The 20,959-nt window shown below is 50.3% G+C and overlaps 1 protein-coding gene across 3 annotated transcripts; it reads right to left on the bottom strand.

Moving 5' to 3' along the window:
- Nucleotides 1-240: 240 nt before the first annotated feature.
- On the bottom strand, nt 241-20,946 carry UBE3B (ubiquitin protein ligase E3B). Of its 3 annotated transcripts, none has more exons than XM_088175767.1 (28): nt 20,928-20,946; nt 20,229-20,311; nt 19,598-19,801; nt 19,141-19,261; nt 18,303-18,362; nt 17,853-17,957; nt 17,666-17,762; nt 16,925-17,010; nt 16,232-16,314; nt 15,594-15,699; nt 14,835-14,955; nt 14,065-14,242; nt 13,611-13,780; nt 12,648-12,815; nt 11,707-11,878; nt 11,014-11,132; nt 10,291-10,405; nt 9,849-9,948; nt 9,291-9,410; nt 8,819-8,995; nt 8,621-8,731; nt 7,687-7,824; nt 7,488-7,553; nt 6,079-6,137; nt 4,413-4,595; nt 3,817-3,928; nt 3,424-3,516; nt 241-2,815 (listed from the first exon to the last, which is right to left on the bottom strand). In XM_088175767.1, the coding sequence occupies exons 3-28, from the start codon at nt 19,756-19,758 to the stop codon at nt 2,624-2,626; spliced, it is 3,213 nt and encodes a 1,070-aa protein (XP_088031893.1). In that variant the 5' UTR covers nt 19,759-19,801; nt 20,229-20,311; nt 20,928-20,946; the 3' UTR covers nt 241-2,623. The 3 variants fall into 3 exon arrangements, with proteins under 3 accessions (XP_088031893.1, XP_014730515.2, XP_014730517.2); XM_014875029.2 differs by lacking the exon at nt 20,928-20,946 and adding an exon at nt 20,752-20,870; XM_014875031.2 differs by lacking the exons at nt 241-2,815; nt 3,424-3,516; nt 3,817-3,928; nt 4,413-4,595; nt 20,928-20,946 and adding exons at nt 4,625-5,870; nt 20,752-20,874.
- Nucleotides 20,947-20,959: the final 13 nt, after the last annotated feature.

Below are 20,959 nucleotides of genomic sequence, written 5' to 3'. Positions count from 1 at the left end.
AGGGACACCTTCCACCATCCCAGATTGCTCCAAGTCCCATCCAGCCTAGCCTTGGACACTTCCAGGGATCCAGGGGCAGCCACAGCTTCTCTGGGTAATCTGTACCTCACCCTTGGAATAAAGGCAGGTGCTCTCTGAGAGGTGCCAGGGCCCCAATCCCCTGTTCTGTTCTGCTCTGCCAGGAGCATCCCACCAGCACATTCCCCACCCTAGGAAAGGACCAGGAGACAGTCAAGCACCTGAACTCATCCCAGCTTTATTTTCTCTGCATGTCAGACACACAGGGATGGAACCAACCACAGCAGGGAGTCTTGGATAGAAAAGATCCTCGTGAATCTCCCGTGGCAAAACCACCCCTGGGCAGGATCCACAGAGCAGGCAGGGACTGACACAGCCTCCCTGGGACACAGGAATCAGCCCCTCCACAGGAATCCTTGCCTGCATCCACTGGGAATTTCACAGACATTTATCACATTTTCCACACCAGCTCCAGCACGGGAGCAGTGTCTGTAGTGCAACAGCTCCAGATTTGGAAGGACCAAACTAAGTCTGTAGTAAGATTTTTTTTCTAGCAACTCCTGAGGAACAAAGGGAAAAAGGGAGCAAGGATTTTATCTCAGTGTTCAGCAACTCATTTCACTGAATGCTCATTGTGCTCTAGTCAGACACACTGCGCTTCCTAGAAGGAAAAAGGAGATTTTGGGTGATATTTAAACTCTGAGAGGTCCAAGGCAGTGCCTAAACCTCCCAACTACGCAGTCACCAACTGGTTAATGCCAAAGTGTTCTATGTATTAAAAAAAAAAAAAAAAAAAAAAAATTACTATCATCTTTAATTTCTCTGACTCACAGCCCAGTGTCCTGAACCTTCTGGATGCAGACATTCCTGTCCGCACCAACACTTCCCATCACTCCTGTTTAATCTCACTGATTTGACAGAGAAAAAGGATCCTGACATTGCTTTCCAGATGCATTTCCAGGCATTGGTTCTAAAAAAAGGGTTATTTCTCTGAAATCCATCTGAAACACGACAGGAGGACGATGAAGCCAAGGCCATCTCACTGCTCGGTGCTGAGGGTTTGCCGACCCCTTGGAAATGTGAAATATTGTGGTTAAGGGGCTTCTTCCAGAGCCCAGGGTGTGGAGATCTGTGCTCTGCTGAGCTCACCTGGGCTCAGGAATCCCGTGGGACGGGCCAGGCAGGGCAGAAGGACAGGTGGGATATGGCCAGGGAGGGGAATGAGTATCCTCAGTGCCATAGGCAGGGAAGGAGGGAAAGAAAACCCTGGGCAGGAGCCAACAGCCTGTGCAGGAGCTTGTTTTACCAGTAAGGTGAAGGGGAGGAGGTGACTGGCTTTTAACCCTGTCCCCCAGAGGCTCTCCTCTGTGCCAGAATCCCAGCAGGGCCAGGACAGCCCAGGAGCAGCTCAGTCTCTCCTCTCTCCAGCCTGGACCAGAGCAGGACTCACAGCAGCTCAAGAGAACAAAGATGGGAAGCTGCAGAGACACTTTATGAGTGTCTCAGAAATGGCAGGAAGGATCCACACCTTCCCAAATCAGCCCCTGCAAAACCTGCCTGCTCCAGGCAAACACCAACTGACAAAAATAAGGCCAGAAAGAGACAAAACAACTGAAATTAAGAGTTTGGCAACAAAGCAAATGTGGCTCTTACACAGAGACCCTGCCCTGGGTCCAAACAACTCCCTAAGAAAGGGCCTGCAAGCAAAGGGAAACTTCCATCCCAGAGGGCTTTTTTGCCAGTGGAGGTTTCCAGAGGATTTGACACATTCCCCTGGTTCCAGAGAGGAACCTGCCCCACCTGAGCACCGTGCTGGGGAGCCCAAGTGTGTGCCAGCTCCTGTGCTCTGGAAACCAAGGAAAATGGAACCTTTCCTGCTCCTGAGAAATTGAGACATGACCCTTCCCGTCCCAAGGCCTGGGTTTGGCAGGAGCCTGGCAGAGGCACAGCTGGCTGAGCCCACTCCTGCTGCTCCAGCCCTCAACCTCCAGCATTCCAGAGCCTTCCCAAGAGCCACAGGGTCCATCTGCTCCTGTTTAAGCTGCTGCTTCCCTGTGATTCCTTCTCCAAGACACACCCAGGACCCTGCAGGGACAGGGACACTTGGAATCCCCCTGTTCTGAGCGAGCTGTGCCCATCCAGGCACTTCCAACACCGACATCTCCTCGTGGGCTCTGTCATCCCTCTACCCTTGTGCAGCTTCCCAGACTCACTTCTAGCCAGCCCAGCTCCTGGGAAAGGAAAAAGCAGCACTCCCATGGCAGCAGCTGCCCAGCCTGCTGGGGGGGGGTCTCACTGTCACTAATCTGAGTGGCACCTGGAACGTTCCTTCTGTGCTCCCCCGGGGTTTGCTTTTAAGGATGATTTCCGTGGGTGTCAAGTGAAGGGCTTTGGGTCAGGCCCATCCCCTCTCCTCCAGCCTGGAGCTGTGCCTAAGAAAAACCAGCCCTGAGCTCAGCAGCTTTTCCCTGGATCCCTGTGAACCTCCACTAGCAGCTGCCTCTCCAAGCCTCCAGCGAGCAGGCGGGGCTGCTCCGGGCTCCACGTGGGAAGGGCTCCCCCTTCCAGCAGCAGCTCCAAGCCCCATCCCGAGTGCAGGCCGTGCCTAGGACAGCTCAAAGCCGGTGTTCATGCTGATGGCATAGCGCAGCTTCTCCCTCAGGATGCTCTTCTTGCTGTAGTTGGGGAGCTTGAGGAGGTTGAAACACGTGGAGGAGGTCGGGAGGCGCCCGCCCGGCTCCTTCTTGCGGATGGTGAAGAAGCCGCGTAAAACACTGCCCAGGGTGTCCCCTGTGTCCTGCAAGGGCACAGAGCTGTCACCTCCCTCTGCACTCCTGCCACACAGGCACGGCCAACACAAAACCTGGCACTGGGAACGCGGAGAGCCAAAGCCCAAAGCTCAGTTTCCCACCCCTCTCCAAGGAGCTCTGCTTGTAACTCAGTGCCTGGCATGGGCAGGGTGTGCAGGGAGACAGGTGGGACACAGGAGATCCCAAGGAGAAAACACAGGCCTGGAGGAACCAGGGAATCCAGGCAGCTGCTGTGTGTGTGTGCAGCCATGAGCTATTGGGGTAGGGCTGTTCTCAGGTAGAGAATCCCAGAAGGGTTTGGGTTGGAAGGAATCTTAAAGTTCATCCAGTTCCTCCCCCTGCCATGGGCAGGGACACTTCCACTGTCCCACATTGCTCCAAGTCCCAGCCAACCTGGCTTGGGACCCTTCCAGGGATGGAGCAGCCACAGCTTCTCTGGACACTGTGTGCCAGGGCCTCACCAGCCTCCCAGGGAAGAATTTCTCCCTGATATCTAATCCTAACATCTCATCTTCCCATGTTAAGGGTTTCCAGGTCAGATGGAGGGGAGGAAGCTGGGCAGGGAATTCCCAAGCCCTGAGAGCAGGATGCCTACCTGGTCATCAGACACTTCCACACAGCGGATGGAGAAAGGAGGCTTGAGGTAGGCAAAGCCCAGAAGTGGAGGCCTGGAGCAGCTGGTGACAAACTGAAAAGTGCCACATGGTGATGATGGGAGCAGCACAGGGCAGAACAGCCACACAGTGACACAGTGCCAGCATTGCTGAGACTGGCACTGAGCACCCCCCAGTATGTGTCTGACAGCCTTTGGCAAGTGCCACCTCTGCAGGGCCATTCATGGTGACACCAGAGCATCCACAGAGCTCTGCTGGGCACTTCCAGGTGTCAGGAACTCTGGTGCCCCTTCAAAAAGCACCCAGGTAACTGCAGAACAGCCCTGGCCCCACCATCCCAGATCCCAGAAGGGCAGGAATGGCTCCTCACTCACCTTGAGGAACATGGCTCTCTCCTCAGGGCTGAAGTCGTTGGCCAGGATGTCCCAGAGCCAGATGATGACACGGTGACTGCCATGGAAGCCTCCGTAGTACACCGTGTATTTCCTGGGGAGGCAAAGGCTCTGACGGGCCTGGCACTGCAGCAGGAGGGGCACAGTGCTGGAAGGATCACTTGGGTGGGATGGTTTGAGTTGGAAGGGACCTTAAAGCTCATCTTGTTGCACTCCCTGCCATGGGCAGCACAAATTCCAGCAGCCCAGGTTGCTCCAAGCCCTGTCCAACACCTGTCACAGTTCAGGGTTCACTGCTGACACTGAACCCCCAGCACTTCCTGGGCACTTGATCAGAGGAAAGGGAAAAGCAGAGAGGAATTCTGCTCCCAGGAACCAATGGAAAGAAGGACCCATCCCAAATCAGCCTTAAGGAGCACGTTCCAAAGCTCTGCTCCCATCTGCTCCTCACGATCCAAGCAGGAGCAGCAGAAACTGTGGACAAATCATTGTCCTGCCACCTCCCAGGAGCTCTGCGAGGGGCAGGCTCAGCTCCCAGGCCACATGAGAGAAGCCCAGCAGCCCCAGCTGTCACTTACTTCAGGTCCTCGAGGTCGATCTCGGCGTTGTCCCCGGAGATGAGGCGCTGCAGCTCCGGCGCGGAAAACATCCGGATCCACTCGGGCTTGATGATGGACCTGAAGCCGCTGATGAGAGCAGCAGTCTGGCTCTTGATCTGGGTGTGCATCCGGAAATGTGCCATCAGGTGGATGTAGCTGATCCTGTGGGACAGGCAGGTGGCACAGGGGACATGGAGCTGCCATGGGTACCCACCGAACTGTCCCTGATGTGTTTCTCCAGCCCCAAAAGGATTGGGACAGCCTGGACAGGGCTGCACTTCCCCCTCCAGGCTCTGCTTTTTATTTAAGCACATGAAGATGTTTCTCTGCTCAGATTTTGCCCTTTTCCCCCCTCTGGGACTCTGCTCATTTCTCAGAGCTCCTGCCCAGCTCAGAGACTAATTGGCTTTAATAACCCCTTGATCAACCTTGGCTGGACACAGCTTCTATTCCTTTTAACAGCTCAGCCCTCCAGGCACACTCCTCTGGGTCTGACCAACAGCTCCTGCTGCCCCATGGCTAGAGAAACACCACACCAAAACCATGAAGCACATTCCCACTTTCCTGCAGGATGTGGGAAAGGTGAACTTTTTGTTAGAGGGAGGCTCTTCCTCTTCTCACCTCCAGGCAAAACACCTGAATTTATTGATTCTTCTTCAGCAGCTCCCACCATAATTCCACTGCCTGGGTTTTTTGGCAAGGTCACCCCAGCATCCCCAGGCAGAGATGTTTCCAGACTGCTGCCACTCCCAACTCCCAATGTGGGTGCAAAAGCTTCAAATCTTTGCTGTAAATTATTAGAGCAGCATCCAGGACTTTCAGCTTTTTCCCTGAGCTGACTTGTGACAAGCCAGAGGAAGATCCTTTCAAATGCAAACTCCCTGGTCAGAGCTGGAGAAGGGAAAAGCCTGAAAACATCAGGCTGCAGAGCACAGATCCAGGTGGGATCCAGCTTCCATTTGTCAGGAAAAAGATAACAACCCCCAGATCACCAGTTCAAACACACATTTGCTTAATAGATATTTCATTCTGCTTTTATGAGCACTGAAGGGGATAGGGAAAAAAAAAAAAAAAAGGAACAAAAAGGTGGGGTTGGTTTGCAGGCTCTGGAGTTGACATTTCTGATAACGATCTAAAAGCCGGTTATCTGTGAAAACAGCCCCGGGGCTCGGTGTCTCCTCTGATTTCCTGGCTCTAAAGAACGACTGTCGAGTACATTTGAATTCAGCACTGTCTGCTCAGAACACGGTGCTTTATACAACTGCCACATGTTATCATTCTGAGGAGATCTGTCTGCTCCAAGGTGTCTTTGAGCATCTGTGCCCTCTGTGTTCACAACTGTGTGCCTGAATTGCTTTGAATCCATCTGTCTGTATCCATCACCATCATTAAATCCTGCAGAATCTCCCTGACTGGGTGCCTTTGACCTCAGAAGTGCTGTTTCAAGAAGTAAATTGTCAATTTTTATTTTGCAAATCAAATTTAATACAATTTCTGCCGATGAACTGTAACCGGCAAATTCTATTAAGCTATTTATGTGCTCCTTCTCCTCCAATCTATCTCAATTCATTCCAGATGCAAGCCCAAGGAGCCAGAATAAAGTATTGTGCAGTGATGACCTTAAAAATCTAATTGCTGTACTTACTTATTTTCATTGGTAACGGGAATGGTCTTCCCTCCAGGAACAAGTTCATGGCAAACCAGCTGAGGGAAGAAATGATTGGATTGCTAATTACTGCCTGGAACCACAATGGAAGGAAATGCCAGCTAAGCTGTTACCTCCACATAAAACATTTATTTTTACAATAAAACAGCAGGATTTAAAATTTAAGTAATAATCCTGTTTCTGCCTTGAACCGGTTTCACTTAACTATTAAGAGAGTAATTGAACAGCAGGAATTCCAGCTCTCCCACCAGTGGATCCAGCCCTTCTCCAAGGAAGCCTCCTCTGCAGTCTGATCCATCACTGCTGAACCACACACAAATCAATTCCCAGAGCCCAGGGGGACTGTCACAATCCCAGAATCCAGAGGCTGAGCAAGCTGAGAGCTCAGCCTAACAGCACAACCCAAAGATGGCAGAGCCACAGGTCTCATGCAGGAGCTCCTGGAGCCCTGTGCCTCCAGGCAGGAAGGCAGAGAGCCAGGAGGGATTTCCCAGTGCCTGGTGGTCTCCTCCAGTTCAGAGCCAGTGCAGAACCCTCCAGGTGCTGCCTGCAGAGTCACCACTCATCTCTGCCCAAGCTGAGGCAGCACATCCTCATTCCCACTTCACAGAGGCCTCTGTGCCTCGGCTCCAGGTGAATTCCAAGGGCAGACTGAAGCCCAGCACAGGGAATGAGCTCAGCTGTGACACGGCTGTGGCTACAGGGACACAGAGTTCAGTCAGGGTGACCCCACCTGGCTCCTTCAGCACAACCAAAGCACTGGGGAAACAGGAGTGCCTGGTTATTTTTAACCTCAGTGAACCTTCAGCCTTCAGTGTCTCATTGCTGGGCTCTGTATCCTCCATTTTTCACATGGAAGAACCCTCCAAGCTGAAACCTCAGCCATCCTGAGGATGCAGCAGGTGCTCCCCATGGAATTAGCAGCACAACACTGCCAGCAAAAGACATTTTTATCTTCTCTCTCCAGATTTTCCAGCTCTGCAAACACAACTTCACAGGGCTCAAGTGCAACCAAGTACCTCCAAGTCTTCCTAAGGGACTCCCAAACAGCTTTTCATTCTCTAGGCCAAGAGACCTCCTGACACACTTGGAGTGTCCCTGACAGAAACATCCAGGTGGGAAGAAAAGGAATTTCTCCCTATTCACAGGTTCTTCTTTAAGAGGAGAACACCAGTTATGCAGGGGAAGCATTAAATACTATTTCAGCCCTGGCAGTAGAAAAATTAAGGGTCAGAGGGGAACCTTTTCTTGTGGAAAAAGCTGTTCTCTGCCCACAGGTAAATATTGAATCCATGTCTGAGTTCAGAGCAGCTGAGCCAACCTTCCCTGGTAACGTGAAGAGCACAAAGCAGAGGTAAGGTCCAACAAATCACTGAATAAAAACCTACCTGACCCATCACATCTTCATCATAGGACAGTGTCAAGCCCAGGTCACTGATATCACCATCATAACGCTGGAGAACAACAGGGAGAAGGAAAAAAAAGGGATAAAAGGTCAGGGTTCAGCAGCAGAACCACCAGTTACTCCCAGTTTCTAACAGCAGGCAGCACTCAGGGAGGTGAATGAAGGAAAATTATTGCTCCAACCTTAATTGAAGTGAGATTTTTATAGAACTCCGAGTCCAAGGAGGGCAGCTCATCCACGGAGCTGTAGAAGACACTGTGGTGGTGCCCAAGGAGCTGACTCAAAAAGAAGGAAGCAAATGGAACATCCACAACTATTCCCTGTGGACAAGAAGAATGCACAGGTAAGGTCCTGCCACACACTTGTGATTGTGGCATCTCTGGTTACCTGCAAGGCAGATCTTGTGATGTGGAATAAATGTGGAACAAATGCAAAGGGCACTTTGCAAGGCACCAAAATCAGCTACAAACCCCACATCCTCTTCAAATCCATTAATTAGTAAGGTAGGTGCAAAAAGGCACCTGGGGAACTCCATGTGTTCTTTAAAAGAACTGCCTTACATGGTTTGAACTGAAAGAGGGGAAATTTAGTGAGATACACGGAAAAATCCTTCCCTATGAGGGAAGTGAGGCCCTGGCACAGGGTGCCCACAGAAGCTGTGGCTGCCCCTGGATCCCTGCAAGTGTCCAAGGCCAGGCTGGACAGAGCTTGGAGCAATCTGGGATAGTGGAAGCTGTCCCTGCCTGTGGAAAAAGGATTGGACTAGAAAATTCCCTTTCAACCCAAATCATTCTATCAGAGTCATTCTGTCATTTCATCCTCCTTTTTGCCTCATCTCCCTCTGAGGTATCCACAAATGGATGTTTGTAAGGTGTAACACCAAAAAAACAGGCTGCTGTCCCAGCACCATGAGGAACAATCAAGGCATGACCCAGGTTTTACCTCCAAGATTATTTTTAATACATGCCTGAAGAAATTCCAGCCTGTTCCACTATGAGGATCTTTATCCAAGCCATCTTTCCAAACTCCACTCTTCAATAATAACCCCCCAAGCAGAACAGGTGCCCTCAAAGGCACCATCACTGACAAGATCCCAAGCTGGTGCCTCTGGCTCACCTCATACACAGCCTTCCCAAGCATCTTCCCCACAAACTCGAAGAGCTGCAGGTAGTTCTCATGGATGTATGATGTTGGGGATGGATACAGCCTCTCATCACCACTGGTGGTCTGCACAAAGAGATAAGAGATAAGAGCCCAGTGAGCCAGAATGGCTCTGCCTGCACCAGGTCACCTCAGGTGGCACCTGTGTCCTACCTTGAACAGGTTTAGTGCAGGGTCAAACACCTTTTTAATGATCTCTTCCAGGAACTCTTTGAAGACTCCATCTTGATCAATACCAGCCTCATCAACCCCCAGATCATTCACAAACTTCACCCTGATCACTCCCTTCATGGCGTTCTGGGAAAGCTGCCGGAGCTGCTCATATCCATCCTACACAGAGCAGAAAATCCAGAGAGAGACATGAAACACCCACCCAGAGATGCAGCAGAGACAGGACACAGACCCACCACAGAAATCTCCATCTGTCATTGAGTCCTGAGCTCAAAAAAACTGCATTTTCCGAATCAAAATTCCACGTTTGCAGCAGCCTGAGCTGAACGAGGGTCCAGCATTCTCCTGGAATATCAGTTCTGGGAGTGGGTCCCTCAGCACTCACAGAGAAGGTAAAAAACAGCCCCTGGCCTGTTTCAGGGTGCTGCCCCGTGGGCTGGCTGCTGTCCCTCACCTCCAGCATGCGGGAGCGGCGGATGGTGATGTGGGTGACGTGAGGGGACGCCGAGCTCGTCTCCACCAGCCCCAGCTTCTCCTTCTCCTTCGTGACCATGTTCCGGAAAAGCAGCACCCTCTGCAAAAACAAAACAAATGGAAGGCTCGATCCATGGGGATCCTCATCCTGCAGGGGGGTTTGGGAGGCTCCTGACACACAGAATTGCTGCTGGTTGTCCCGATCCCAGCTATTCCCAGTGGTGCCAACTGTCATCCACTCGTTCCAGGCAGCTGCACACACAGATCACTCCTGTCTCAACACAGAGATCAAGTCATTTGAAGGAAATGCACTAGGAAGGGGTGAGGACACAAATCAGTCCTCTCTGAGTGACAGAAATCAGGACACTTAGAGGAAATCTATTGGGGAAGGTGAGGGTGAAGGAGAAGACTTTTATTCAGCTGGCATTTCAAAAGAAGCTTCGTGTCACAAAGTGTTCCAGACACGTGTCCCTCCCACCCCAAAGGCCACCCAGGCCATTGATTCCCAGCATCCACTCTCTGCCCCCATCCGACTCACATTCTTGTGGGGAATGACATGTGGGATGTACTGCAGGAGCAGCTGGGCTCGTTTCTTGTCCTTGTCCAGCTCCTGGAAGAGCACGCTGGGTTTGAGGTCCCTTGACAAAGAGAGGCAGAGATTCAGAGATCCCTGAGAAATACCCAGGTGTGGGAGAGAGGGAACTGGTAGTGATTCCAAAGACAACTGAAGTACAAAGATGACTCAATGTACACACTAAGAAGGTAAAAAGGACCAGGGCCACCCAAGCACCACCTAAACCTCCCACCACAGAGAAAAGCAAAACACGAGGGGCATCCTTAACTGCAAACACAGGCAGCAGTTCCCACCTCGATCCCACAGGCAGAATGTCAATAAGGAATCCCAAATCAGGCTCCCCAGAGGATGTGGAGCAGTGGGACAAGGCTGGAGCTGCCCAGGATCCCTGCCCTGGGCCACTCACTTGCGCAGCCAGTGATCCTCGGGAGCGAAGCGCCGGCGACAATCCCGCTCGTACAGCACCATGAGCCAGCCATGGACAGAATGGAACAGCTCCAGGGTCTCCCCTCGGGCATTCTCTGCACAAAAGGAACAAGGCAGCAAAGTCCAGGCACCCTTGGTACCAGCAGGAGCCACACCTTGATAATCACCCCCACAGTAACAGCACTGGGGTGTTTTCCTGACCCACACGGCCTCTGGAGCGAAGGATTTTGTGCCTCTGGGAAGAGAAATGGCTTCTTCTTTAAACAGAGCTAATCAAAGGCATCTCATTTCACATCAGAACTGGACTATCTCAGCTAATTACCCGAGAGTTGAGCTGTACCCAAATTACACCAGCAATGAGATCCACAGCAGATTCTACAGAGACCCAAGCAAGCTGCTCTGCCTGGTCACAGCACTGCCCTGCTCTTGTCCAACACATGGCCCAGCCTTGCTAAACCTCATCTCTGCCAAAAAACAACACGTCCATCATGTCTGTTACACAAATCCTTACTGGAAATGGGGAAGTGCTCTGGATTTGGCACAAAGCAAGATCGTGGCATCTGGACATCAAAAGACTGGGACATATTCCCACATTGAAGTGCTTTTTGTGCCAAGGAATAATTAGCAGAAGCTTCAAATTCTAAAATTAATGTCATTTGTGGTTCTAACAGCAACATCAACTCAGGCTACTAAAAGCACTCACCTACAATTCCATCCCAGATCATCTTAAACACAAAGGAATTCAGGAAAGAGGAGATGGTCACCAGCTCTTCCAGTTTGAATGAAATCTGCTCTTCGTAGACCTCGATGTCATCCAGAATCCTGTTGGAGCAAACAAATGCAAATGCACAAGTGTAAATTTAATTCCCTGTTGAAATTTTCATAAAGGCACATTATCCTTTAGCAGCAGCTCTTATTTCTATGACAACTGACACCCATGAGGATCTGAAGTCATAAACAACCAAACCTTATTTATGGATTTTGATTGATAGCAGATCCTAACAGAAGATGGAATGAGAGGCTGAGATACAAGCAAAGTCAGTGTTTCAGGCTTAACTGGCTTTTCCATTCCCAAGAAAATTTTTACCTCATTCGGGAGAGAATTGTCTCTAGTGACCAGCAAGGGAAATTTTCCACCCCCTTTCCTATCTTTTGTGTAGTTTCTTCCCCCCCTCCCAATTTTGTTACCAGCTGGAAGCAGCACACAGCTGAGGGAGAAAAGTCCTTTTGAAGCCCCTTATTTCTCAGCACTCAATCCCAAAATCTTGCTGCTTTACCCTGCCTACTTATCCTCATGAAAAGACATAAAACCTTAAATATTTCTCTTAAACCTGAAGGAACACAACAGCTCCATGTCACAAACCCAGGGATTCCCATCCATGCACTCAATACCTACGTGATGAGGTGACGAGAACAGTCACAGAAGAGCATCAGCATGGCCAGCAGTCTCTTGGATTCCTCTGTGTCGTTGTTCAAACACTCCAAAAAGAGTTTTAATCCTCCCTGTGGTCCCAGCTCACAGATGAAAGCCCATAATTTGGGTAGCAGGTCATCCAGGTAAGTGAGACCTATGAAAATATAAAGTGCACCCAGTAAAGCTCATTCTGCTGCTTGTGAAAGCTCAGAGAGGTGAGACTTGAAGCTGAAAGAGCCTTTTGCAAAGTAGAAGAGGAATATGAGCATCCCACTTGGTTCCCAGGCCTGTCTGCATTAACAGGAAATGGACAATCACCAGGAAAGCACAAAAAAAAAAAAAAAAAGCTTTTAATGAGGCATTGTTTGCACATCTTGAACCTTTTCCCCCTAACTCTTTTGCAACTTCAGAAAATAATGAATTCCTGTGATTCCACATCCACCTTAGTGATGAGAACACAACAAGGCTGCACCCATGGTCACCACAAAGCACCCAAAGCTCTGGACTCACTCTCTGCTCTACCCATCAGACCAACAGAGTGCTGATCTCCTCCTCCACCCCTTCCCAAGACAGGCAATTTGTTCTCAAGATGTATGAAAGCATTCAATGTTCCCACCACAGAAAGATTAATATTGCCAGGCTCCCCAAAAACCCTGACTCAGGCTGAAGGTTGAGAGGGAGTAAGCAAGGTTTCACGAGAGGAAAACTTGCTTTAATTTGTATTCTTGAGAGTTTGTGCTTGGATCAAGGGATGCTGAATGCTATTGATCCCACGGATGATTCAGGATGGAACAAGCCTTCCCCAGCCAGTCAATAACGTGTTGGCAGTGATAAAACTCCTAACAAATCAACAGAAATAAGAAAATCTCTTTTTTTCTCTCTCTCCACTGGAAAGGATTGGAGCAGCAGGGAGGTGCCCTGACCTGTGAGGATCTGCAGGCGGATCTGGGTCAGGGTGGTCAGGGTGGTTTGGTACAGGACACAGATGCTGCAAACCTTCTGCACCTCGGCAGAGTCCACACGCTTCCCTCCCACCGGCTTCAGGATGTTCCTCACCGAGGCTGACTTCTGGAAAGCTCTCTTGAACAGGTCTGGGGAGAGAAACACAGCAGGAGGGCCACAGGGCAGGGTTAGATGGGATTTTGGGAAGGAATCCTTTTCCCTGGGAGGGTGGGGAGGCTCTGGCACAGGGTGCTCAGAGAAGCTGTGGCTGCTCCATCCCTGGAAGTGTCCCAGGCCAAGCTCGATGGGGCTTGGAGCAACCTGGGATAGTGGAAGGTGTCCCTGCCCATGCCCCCAAATCCCTTCCAATCCAAACCATCCCACATATTCTACAGGACAAGGTGAAAATAGAATGAGCTGTAAGTGCCCTTCCAGTCCAAACCACTCGTGATCCATGGTCCTGATTGCAGCAAGTAATGACCACAGGATGCAATGTTATGGGCTAGAAAAGATCAGATTTAATCTTATCCCAAATCTTATCCCTTATCCTTTTCTGCAGCACCACCACACCTTAAAGGTGCAGGATCCAGCTTCACTTTGCTTTCCACATAGGAGGCTAAGCTCCCATCTTCCCTTGGAAGTCTTACATTTTGCCAAAAGCACTTCAGCTACTTGAGAAAATGATGAAAAGAATCTGCTAGAATAAGCAAATATTTTCCCAGCACCAGAGAAAGAGACTTGCCCCAGGTCACAGAAGCATTCCAAGGAAGAATTACAAATAGGAGGGATCACATCCCCACTTAAGCAGCAGCAGCAGCTGCTGCAAGTAATTATTCAAAGCTTTTGGCTTAAGTGGAAAAGTCAAAGCCCTGCAAGTTTCGGAGAGAGATCTACATAAACACACACAGAGACAAAAAAAACCCTCAAATCTCTCCAGAACTGACTTTTCATAGGAAGGCTGTTCTGAGGGGAGATTGGCTGTGCTGGCAGCTGAGCTATCTCCTGATTTTCCAGCAGTTTCTTGCTGAGCACATCATTGAAGAGGATCCGGATCATGTGGACTCCCCAGAGGTGCTGCAGCTGCTTGGTCAGCAGGGGCATGGATTCGTTCAGCCTGGAAGACAGAGCAGGGGGACAGGTTAGAAAGCAGCTTGGAATAAAATACCAGGCAGTGATACTGATCCATTTAGCTCATAATCCAAACTGGAATATGCACTCAACCATGGAATAGTCTGTGCAGGAATGCTACAGTTTATTGTGCAGCTAGAAACTGAAGTATCTGAGAAATTATTCTCACTGTTCATCTCAAAACATAAAATACTTTGCAACATATTAACAAAAAATAAAAATAAAAGGAGAAACTTCATCATCTCTCCCTGTGAGGTCCTTCCCACTCACCCATAATCCACAGTCTGTGAGAACCAGCCCAGCACAGGGTGCCAGTGGGTGAGGTTGGATTTCTTCTGGGACACATACTTCTGGCAGTAGGAGAGCATTTGGATGAGCACCCCCACAAAATGAGCTGTCTCCTCCTCCAGCACCTGATCATTCAGGGAGCCCAGGAACACCAGATTGCCTGGAGGAAGGACCAGCACAGCAAGGCTTAAGGAGGAGCAGATGCTGTGGGACAGGGGCTACAGGTGAAGTGAATCCCTTCCCGATGCCACGAGAGGATTTGTGTCAGTAATGATCTCAGAGGCCACCCTGCAGGAAGCCATTTCCAGCACATGTCACCCCTGAGGTGACACGTCCCTTTGGCCACCTTCTACAAACTACCAGAAGCTACAATCCACAGTTATCCCAGAGCCCCAGCTGGCAATCTTGTTACTTTTGCAGAAATGTGAATTTAAATATGCAGCAGCATTTAGGGCCATGTAAGGGAGGGAAATCCAAATCTGCCACACTCCAAGACTTGCTCAGAGTCCAAGTGAAAAGCTGGCAGAGATGATGCATGACATGGACACAAGGACAAATCTCTGGCTATTCCTCCCTTTGCAAAAGTCTTAAACCTTGTTTGTAACATCCCAAAATACGCTTCAGTTATTATTTAAAGTTATCAAAATAACAATTAGAAATGATGAGCTGGAGGCAGCTCTGCCCCATGGGAAAAAAAAAGATCCGATTCCAGACTCTTTTTCAGACCAAACAGGAATGTTGGAGGTGCTCACCCAGCAGGCAGAGAGTGTGACTGCCCTCCAGGCACACACACACATCCCGGCACTGCGACTCCCGGCTCAGGAACAGGATGAACTTCCGGAACAGACCGTGGGATTCCATCACTGCCAGGCGCTGCAAGACAGCATGGAAGTGCCAGTGAGGCTGGGAAGCAGCACATCCCACACCTCATCTGCCAGCAGCACGTGGAACTGGCTTTTCTTCCCCAAATAAAGCAGCAGAGTCAAGGCTGTTGCCTCTCCATGTTTGACACAGAGCTGGGCTGGGAAATGAAACCCCTGGCAGGTGAACAGGTCATGCTGGAGTTGGAACCAGACCTTTGCAATGATCTGTCTGCAAGGACACAGGATTTGCCCATTTGGCACAAAACCTGCCAGTCTGCACCGAGCAGATTGAATTGGATTAGTGGGCAGCCCACTGGTCACCCCGACAGAGCCTCTGCCACCCAAAAAGGGCGATTTTTGGCTTTGGCTCTGTCTATGGTTACAGAAAAGGAAGAGCAAGGACATGAAAAATTCAAGCTGTGGGTCATATATGCCTTAATTATTTATTTATGTAGGTACTTTAGGGCAGTTCAGCCCATCATCCCACCGGTGTTAATAACCTCTGCATTAGCAATGCAGAGTATTTGTAAGGTTTTCACCACAGAGAATTGAAACTGGCAAAGAGAAAAATTCGAAGTTCCAAGGGCTGATAAAATGGAATATAAGAGGCCTGGTGTAATAATCAGTCCTTTGAGATAACCCACTTACCTCAGGGGTGAGAGTAGCAAGGTGAGTCATTATAGCAGGCACAGACATGACATGGATCAGGAAGGACCTCAGCAGATTGTCTGAGAACTGTGCAGCAACCACAGGGCTACAGAGAGAGAGAGAGGGAGAAACTTCAGAGCTCAACCCAGCCTGGGAAACAGCACAGCCTCCAACTGAGCCATCCAGAACTGGATCCTGGCAATTCCCTCAGCAAGAACCACACACACAGGGAAGGGGCTGGGTTGGATGGGAACTTAAAGCTCAGCCCATCCCACACCCTTGCCATAGGCAGGGACACCTTCCACTATCCCAGGTTGCTCCAAGGCCTTTCCAACCTGGCTTTGAAGCATCCCAGGGAAAAGATCATTCACTCACACTTTGGTTCTCAGAGCAAGCTCACCCTGAACTGAACTGCACCCTCAAATTTAGGCTCACAGTAATTCCCAACTTAAAGCCACTCTAAGGTGAAGAAAGATGACACCAAAGTGAGCCATTTGCCTAAAGCAGCTTCTTCCTCAGGGTGATATTCTCAGTGGCACAAAAACACTGAAAGAATGAGAAGTATTAAAAAAAAACCCAAAAACATAAAAAAGACAAGTTTGGCTGCAAATCCCCCCAAGCAGCTCCAGCTGACTCACCGCAAGGCAAGGGAGAAGATGGCAGTTAAGGAACCTTTGGAAAGGGAAGGTCTGGATCTTGCCAAGCCATTAGTTAGCAAAATCTGGGATGAAAAAAGAAATAAAAATATAAAAACCCTGTAGTACTCAGAACAACAACAAAAAAAATACTACTACTCCTGAAAGACATCAAGGTTATTTAATGCAGAGAAAAAGAGCAGCCTAAAATCCAGTTCTTACAAGTTATTTGGAAGAACTAGAAGGGTTTCAGTTTAATAACAGCAGAAGAGAGAAACCACTTTAAAAATTAACAGGCAAGGCTCAGAGTTTGGTAATGTAATTCTTATTTAAAAGATTCATTACATCAGTTCCCTTCCCCAGCATAGCAGCAAACAAACCCAAGCAATCCAATGTGGCAGCTGCAAAGTTTGGCAAAATTATGTGGGACTTATCCCTGTCCATCTCGTGATGAGGTGATTAAGCAGGATTTAGGTTTAGGACAGAAGAAGAGTGGATTTGGTCTCAGGTGGAGACATCTTGCTTTACTTGAGAAATTTGAGAGATCTTTGCTTAAGAAAAATTTAATCATGCACAAATCAACAGCAGCTCCCCCCTGAGACCCCAGCACAGATGCAAAGAGCTGCTCAGGAGAGGGGCACAGGCAGGGCTGGGGCTGGTTTGGGTAAAGCTGGGACTGTGGCAGCTCACACTCACCTGCAGCACGGAGTAGAAGCCTTTCTGGTTCAGGTGGCCCATGATGTTGGCACAGATGTGGTTCATGGCAGGTCTCAGGGTCTCACCTTTGGGGTAAAGCACTGATGTCACTCCAACAGCACCACAGCCCCACTCTGACCCCCTCACACAAAGGTTTGTCACTGCCCAAGCACTCCTGGCACGAAGTCCTTGTCCTTCTACACAAACCCATCATTCCAGCAGCATTTCACACTGTATTGTTTATGCTGTAGAGTCTCATTTCCTCCCACTACTTGTCTGCCTTTGCTACATATATTTCCTACAAAACCCCAGAGCTAAGAGCACATTCCCTTAACCTCTGAACACTTCTTGTGTGGGGTTTTTTGGTATGTTTTAAAAATGCTTTAACAGCTGTTGGTGTCCTAAGGGAAACAGCCTAATCCCAAGGGGAACAGTCTAATCCTAAGGGAATCCTTTTGTGCAAGGAGCAGAATGAATCTTTGTGGCAAACAAGGTGCAGAAATGGAATCCCAGAATGGCGTGGGTTGGAAGGAATGTTAAGGATCATCCCATTCCACCCTTGCCAAGGGCAGGGACACCTCCTACTGTCCCAGGTTGCTTCAAACCCTCTCCAACCCGGCCTTAGACACTTCCAGGGATCCAGGAGCAGCCACAGCTTCTCTGGAACTTGTGCCAGAGCATTCAGTATATTTCAACACCAAGTCCCAAATCAGTGGCTTAAAGACTTTTTAGCCCACCAACCTTTTCCCCGGAGGATTTTCCAGGTGGAAGTGTCTGTGAAGGTGACCAGCATTGTGAGGTGTAAGTTCACCAGTCTGGAGTCCTGCAGGATGTCAGGCTGGGATAACAAACAGCAGAGTTAGCAAATCCACTGAGCCTGATGCCACCTGCCAAATGCAAGGAGAGAAAACACAAGAATAGTCCTTACCTTGAGCTGCTTGAGGAATTCACAGCAGAACCACAGGATGTCTTTGATCTGTTTGATCCAGAGGAGTGTGAGGTCCTTGGAGAGTGCCAGTGACACGTACCACACCTGAGCAAGGGGGGATGCACAGAGGGATCAGGGTTTGTGCTACTGCTGGGCAGAGTTTGGGAACTGAACCCAGCAGTGGGACCAAGATTCTCCTCTCCACAAATTCTCTTGTCAAAGCACATCACCCACCCCAAAAACCAACTGTCCTTTAACTCCTGTGGCTGCACAGAGTAAAAATATCCCAGGAATACTAAAGGACTTGTCCAGACTTTCCCTGCGCAATCTCCACACTGCTCAAAGGCTTCTAAAATCTAAAAATTAAATATTACCAAAATAAATCCCCACACAGAGAGTTCAAAACAACCACCAAGCCCTCCCCACTCCAAACCAACCCCCCCTGCTGACCTTGGGCTCGTTCTCCACATCCATGCTGTTCAGGATACAACGGCACAGCTTTTCAAACCTCTGGGAAAATCCAAAGATGGGATTAATTCTAACTACAGGAAATGCTGTTCTGGAAAAGCACAAGGAACAGCTCAGCAGAGGGAGGAAGATCTCTCTGCCTCAAATCAGCAAATGTTCCCAGCACATTCCCTACAGGAATCCTGATGGCTCCTTCCCTGGGAGCACACACATCATGCTGCTGCTGCTGTGCAGAATTCCCTCCTTGGGAAAACAGGGCTTTTTTGGATACAGCAAACTGCATTTGAGCACAGATTTCCACAGGACAAAGATTAAAAAATCCCTCACTGCTGCTGCCATTGGAACACAGCTTTCCATTTTGCAACTGGTTTCCTTCCAGTCAGCCCTCACAGCTTCCTGGGATCATCATTTCAGGGCTTCATTGTGAACCCATAAGTTCAGGGCCTGATGAGAAAAGCTGCTGGGGGTACAAACAGCCTTTCCTGTGCCAGCACAGATCTCTGGGAGCTGTCCCAATGTACCTGCCTGGGGAACTGGGCTGTGCTAAAATCCCCAAGCACTGCTCAGCTCCTGCAGCTGGCACGTTCACCAGGAAAAAAAATCCATTAAAGGATGCCTCGAATACAGAACCACTGCTGAAAAATTCAAGACTTCTCCTGTTTCAATCCTACAGGCAGATCCCTTCAGGAAGGGCCAGGAGACAGACAGAACATCGCTGAAGACAAAATACATTGCAAGAACCTCCAAGATCACTGGGGAAGGAATGAAACATTTAACCTGTCCCCAGAACCACAGCAGGATGTTAGGGCAGTGTCCTCACCTCCTTGTCCTCCTTGGGATTGAACACAAACAGCAGCTTCCTGGCAATTCTGAACACAGACAGGGCACTTCTTTTATTTGAGCCACATTCATTTGTCCCAAAGAAATCCTCCACCTCTTTCCTAACAAACAGGGAAAAACGTGGAGTTAAAAAGCAATCAGAAAGCAAGGAATTTCTTCCCTAAAGGGGCCCACATTAAAGATGGAGAGGAACTTTTTACAAAGGTCTGGAATGACAGGAAAACGGGGAATGGACTCAAACTGACACAGGACAGGGTTAGATGGGATATTGGGAAGAAATCCTTCCCTGTAGGGCAGAAAAAGTTGTGGCTGCCTCATCCCTGGATGTGTCCAAGACCAGGATGCAGCAAGCAGCCCATGGGAGAAGTTTGGAATGAGATGAGCTTTAAGGTCCCTTCCAAACCAACCCATCCCATGATCCCATGAATCCCACAGACCTGATCTCCCTCTGCAGGCGGCATCGACACAGGAACCTCCTGACCAGAGCCTGGAGCTGCACTGCAGCTCTCTCCCTCTCCTTCAGCTCCCGCCGCTCCTCCCGCGCCTGCCGGGCCTTGTCCAGGAACTGGGCCCTGGAGGATTGGCTGGCACTGAACATGGCTGGAACCTCTCAGGGAGCAAAGGATGCTCACAGCAAACACCTGGAAAACCAGAGCAGAGTGGAAAAAACACCCAGAGAAGGGCAGTTCTCAGCTCTCTGCAGGGGAGGGGAGAATCCGACAGCAGAGAAAAAACTGGGAATAAAAAAAGCCCCCAGTGACTGTCACGGGGCTGCAGCAGGGACACAAAAACACTGGCAGGGAATCCTTCCAGCACAACCCACAGCCTGCTGCAGGCTGGGAGATTTTAAGTGGAAAAATAAACAAATCAGTGGTTTTGACACTGTGCTCCACTCCCTGCACTCCACTTCCCCTCTCCAGCCTCTGTTCTTTCCTTGGTAACAGATAAGAACAACTCCCCAGCCAGGGACAGGAGGCAAAGGGCACAAGGGACATTGATTTATTGCCATTCACTAACTAAATTACCCAGGGTCAACCAGAGCTTTATAAATAGCAACAAGGAACTCACCTGAGGGGTCACTTCTTCAAAGGAAGGATGTGATGCTCATTTACACACGCACATGATCCTCATCCAGAGGCTTCGGGCAGCTCCTGCATGGACAAGCACATTCCCTGCGGCTCATTTGGGGGTCTAGACTTCCCCTATGCAGTTCCGAGCCCTTTAGACCCGATTTACATCTCGCTGCACCCGTAAGGAAAGCGGTAAGTGGGAGGAGAAGCAGCACCGCGGCTCGGCGGCGGTCACCAGCACAGGCAGCTGGGGGGGAGGGATAACTCCATGTGTGACAGCACGGAAGGACAAAGCGAACTAGGACCGGAGCAGGTGCCACTTCTGAGAGCCACCCACAGCCCTCGAGCTGGGCTGCAGCTCCCAGGACTCACCCAAGGCTCCAGCAGAAGCAGCCACAGAGCCCCCTCAGCCCCTCTCCCAGCCCCCGCATCCCCCGTTGCGCCCCCCCGGGCCCAGGCTCTCACCGCGCCGCTCACCCCGCCGGGCCCCAGCAGCCTCCCCGCAGCCCCCAGGCGCTCACCCTCATCCCGGCAGACACCGGGCCGGCCGGGCCGGGCCGAGCGGCCCCGGAACCGCCCGGTCCTTCCCGGTTCCCCCGCCCAGGCCGCGGTCGCAGCCCCCTCCTCGCAGCCGTGTCCGCGCTCCCCGTCCGGCCGCCAACCCGCCCCGCCGCTGCCGTTCCGCCGGTGTGCTCACCGGCTCGGCGCAGGGAGAACAGCCAGCCCTAC

Source organism: Sturnus vulgaris, chromosome 19 (genome assembly GCF_052056855.1).
Source record: "Sturnus vulgaris isolate bStuVul1 chromosome 19, bStuVul1.hap1, whole genome shotgun sequence".
NCBI classification, from domain to species: domain Eukaryota; kingdom Metazoa; phylum Chordata; class Aves; order Passeriformes; family Sturnidae; genus Sturnus; species Sturnus vulgaris.
The sequence above is the reverse complement of the archived record's forward strand: the minus strand, read 5'-3'. Positions and strand labels throughout refer to the sequence as shown.

Excerpts from the sequence above, each read along its gene's own strand:
- UBE3B (XM_088175767.1), bottom strand. The coding sequence starts at position 19,758 with ATGTTCAGTGCCAGCCAATCCTCCAGGGCCCAGTTCCTGGACAAGGCC. Across the intron at positions 17,011-17,665 it reads GAAAATCCTCCGGGGAAAAG|GTGAGACCCTGAGACCTGCC; the intron begins GTTGGTGGGCTA and ends TTTACCCCAAAG. Across the intron at positions 3,929-4,412 it reads ATCGACCTCGAGGACCTGAA|GAAATACACGGTGTACTACG; the intron begins GTAAGTGACAGC and ends TTGCCTCCCCAG.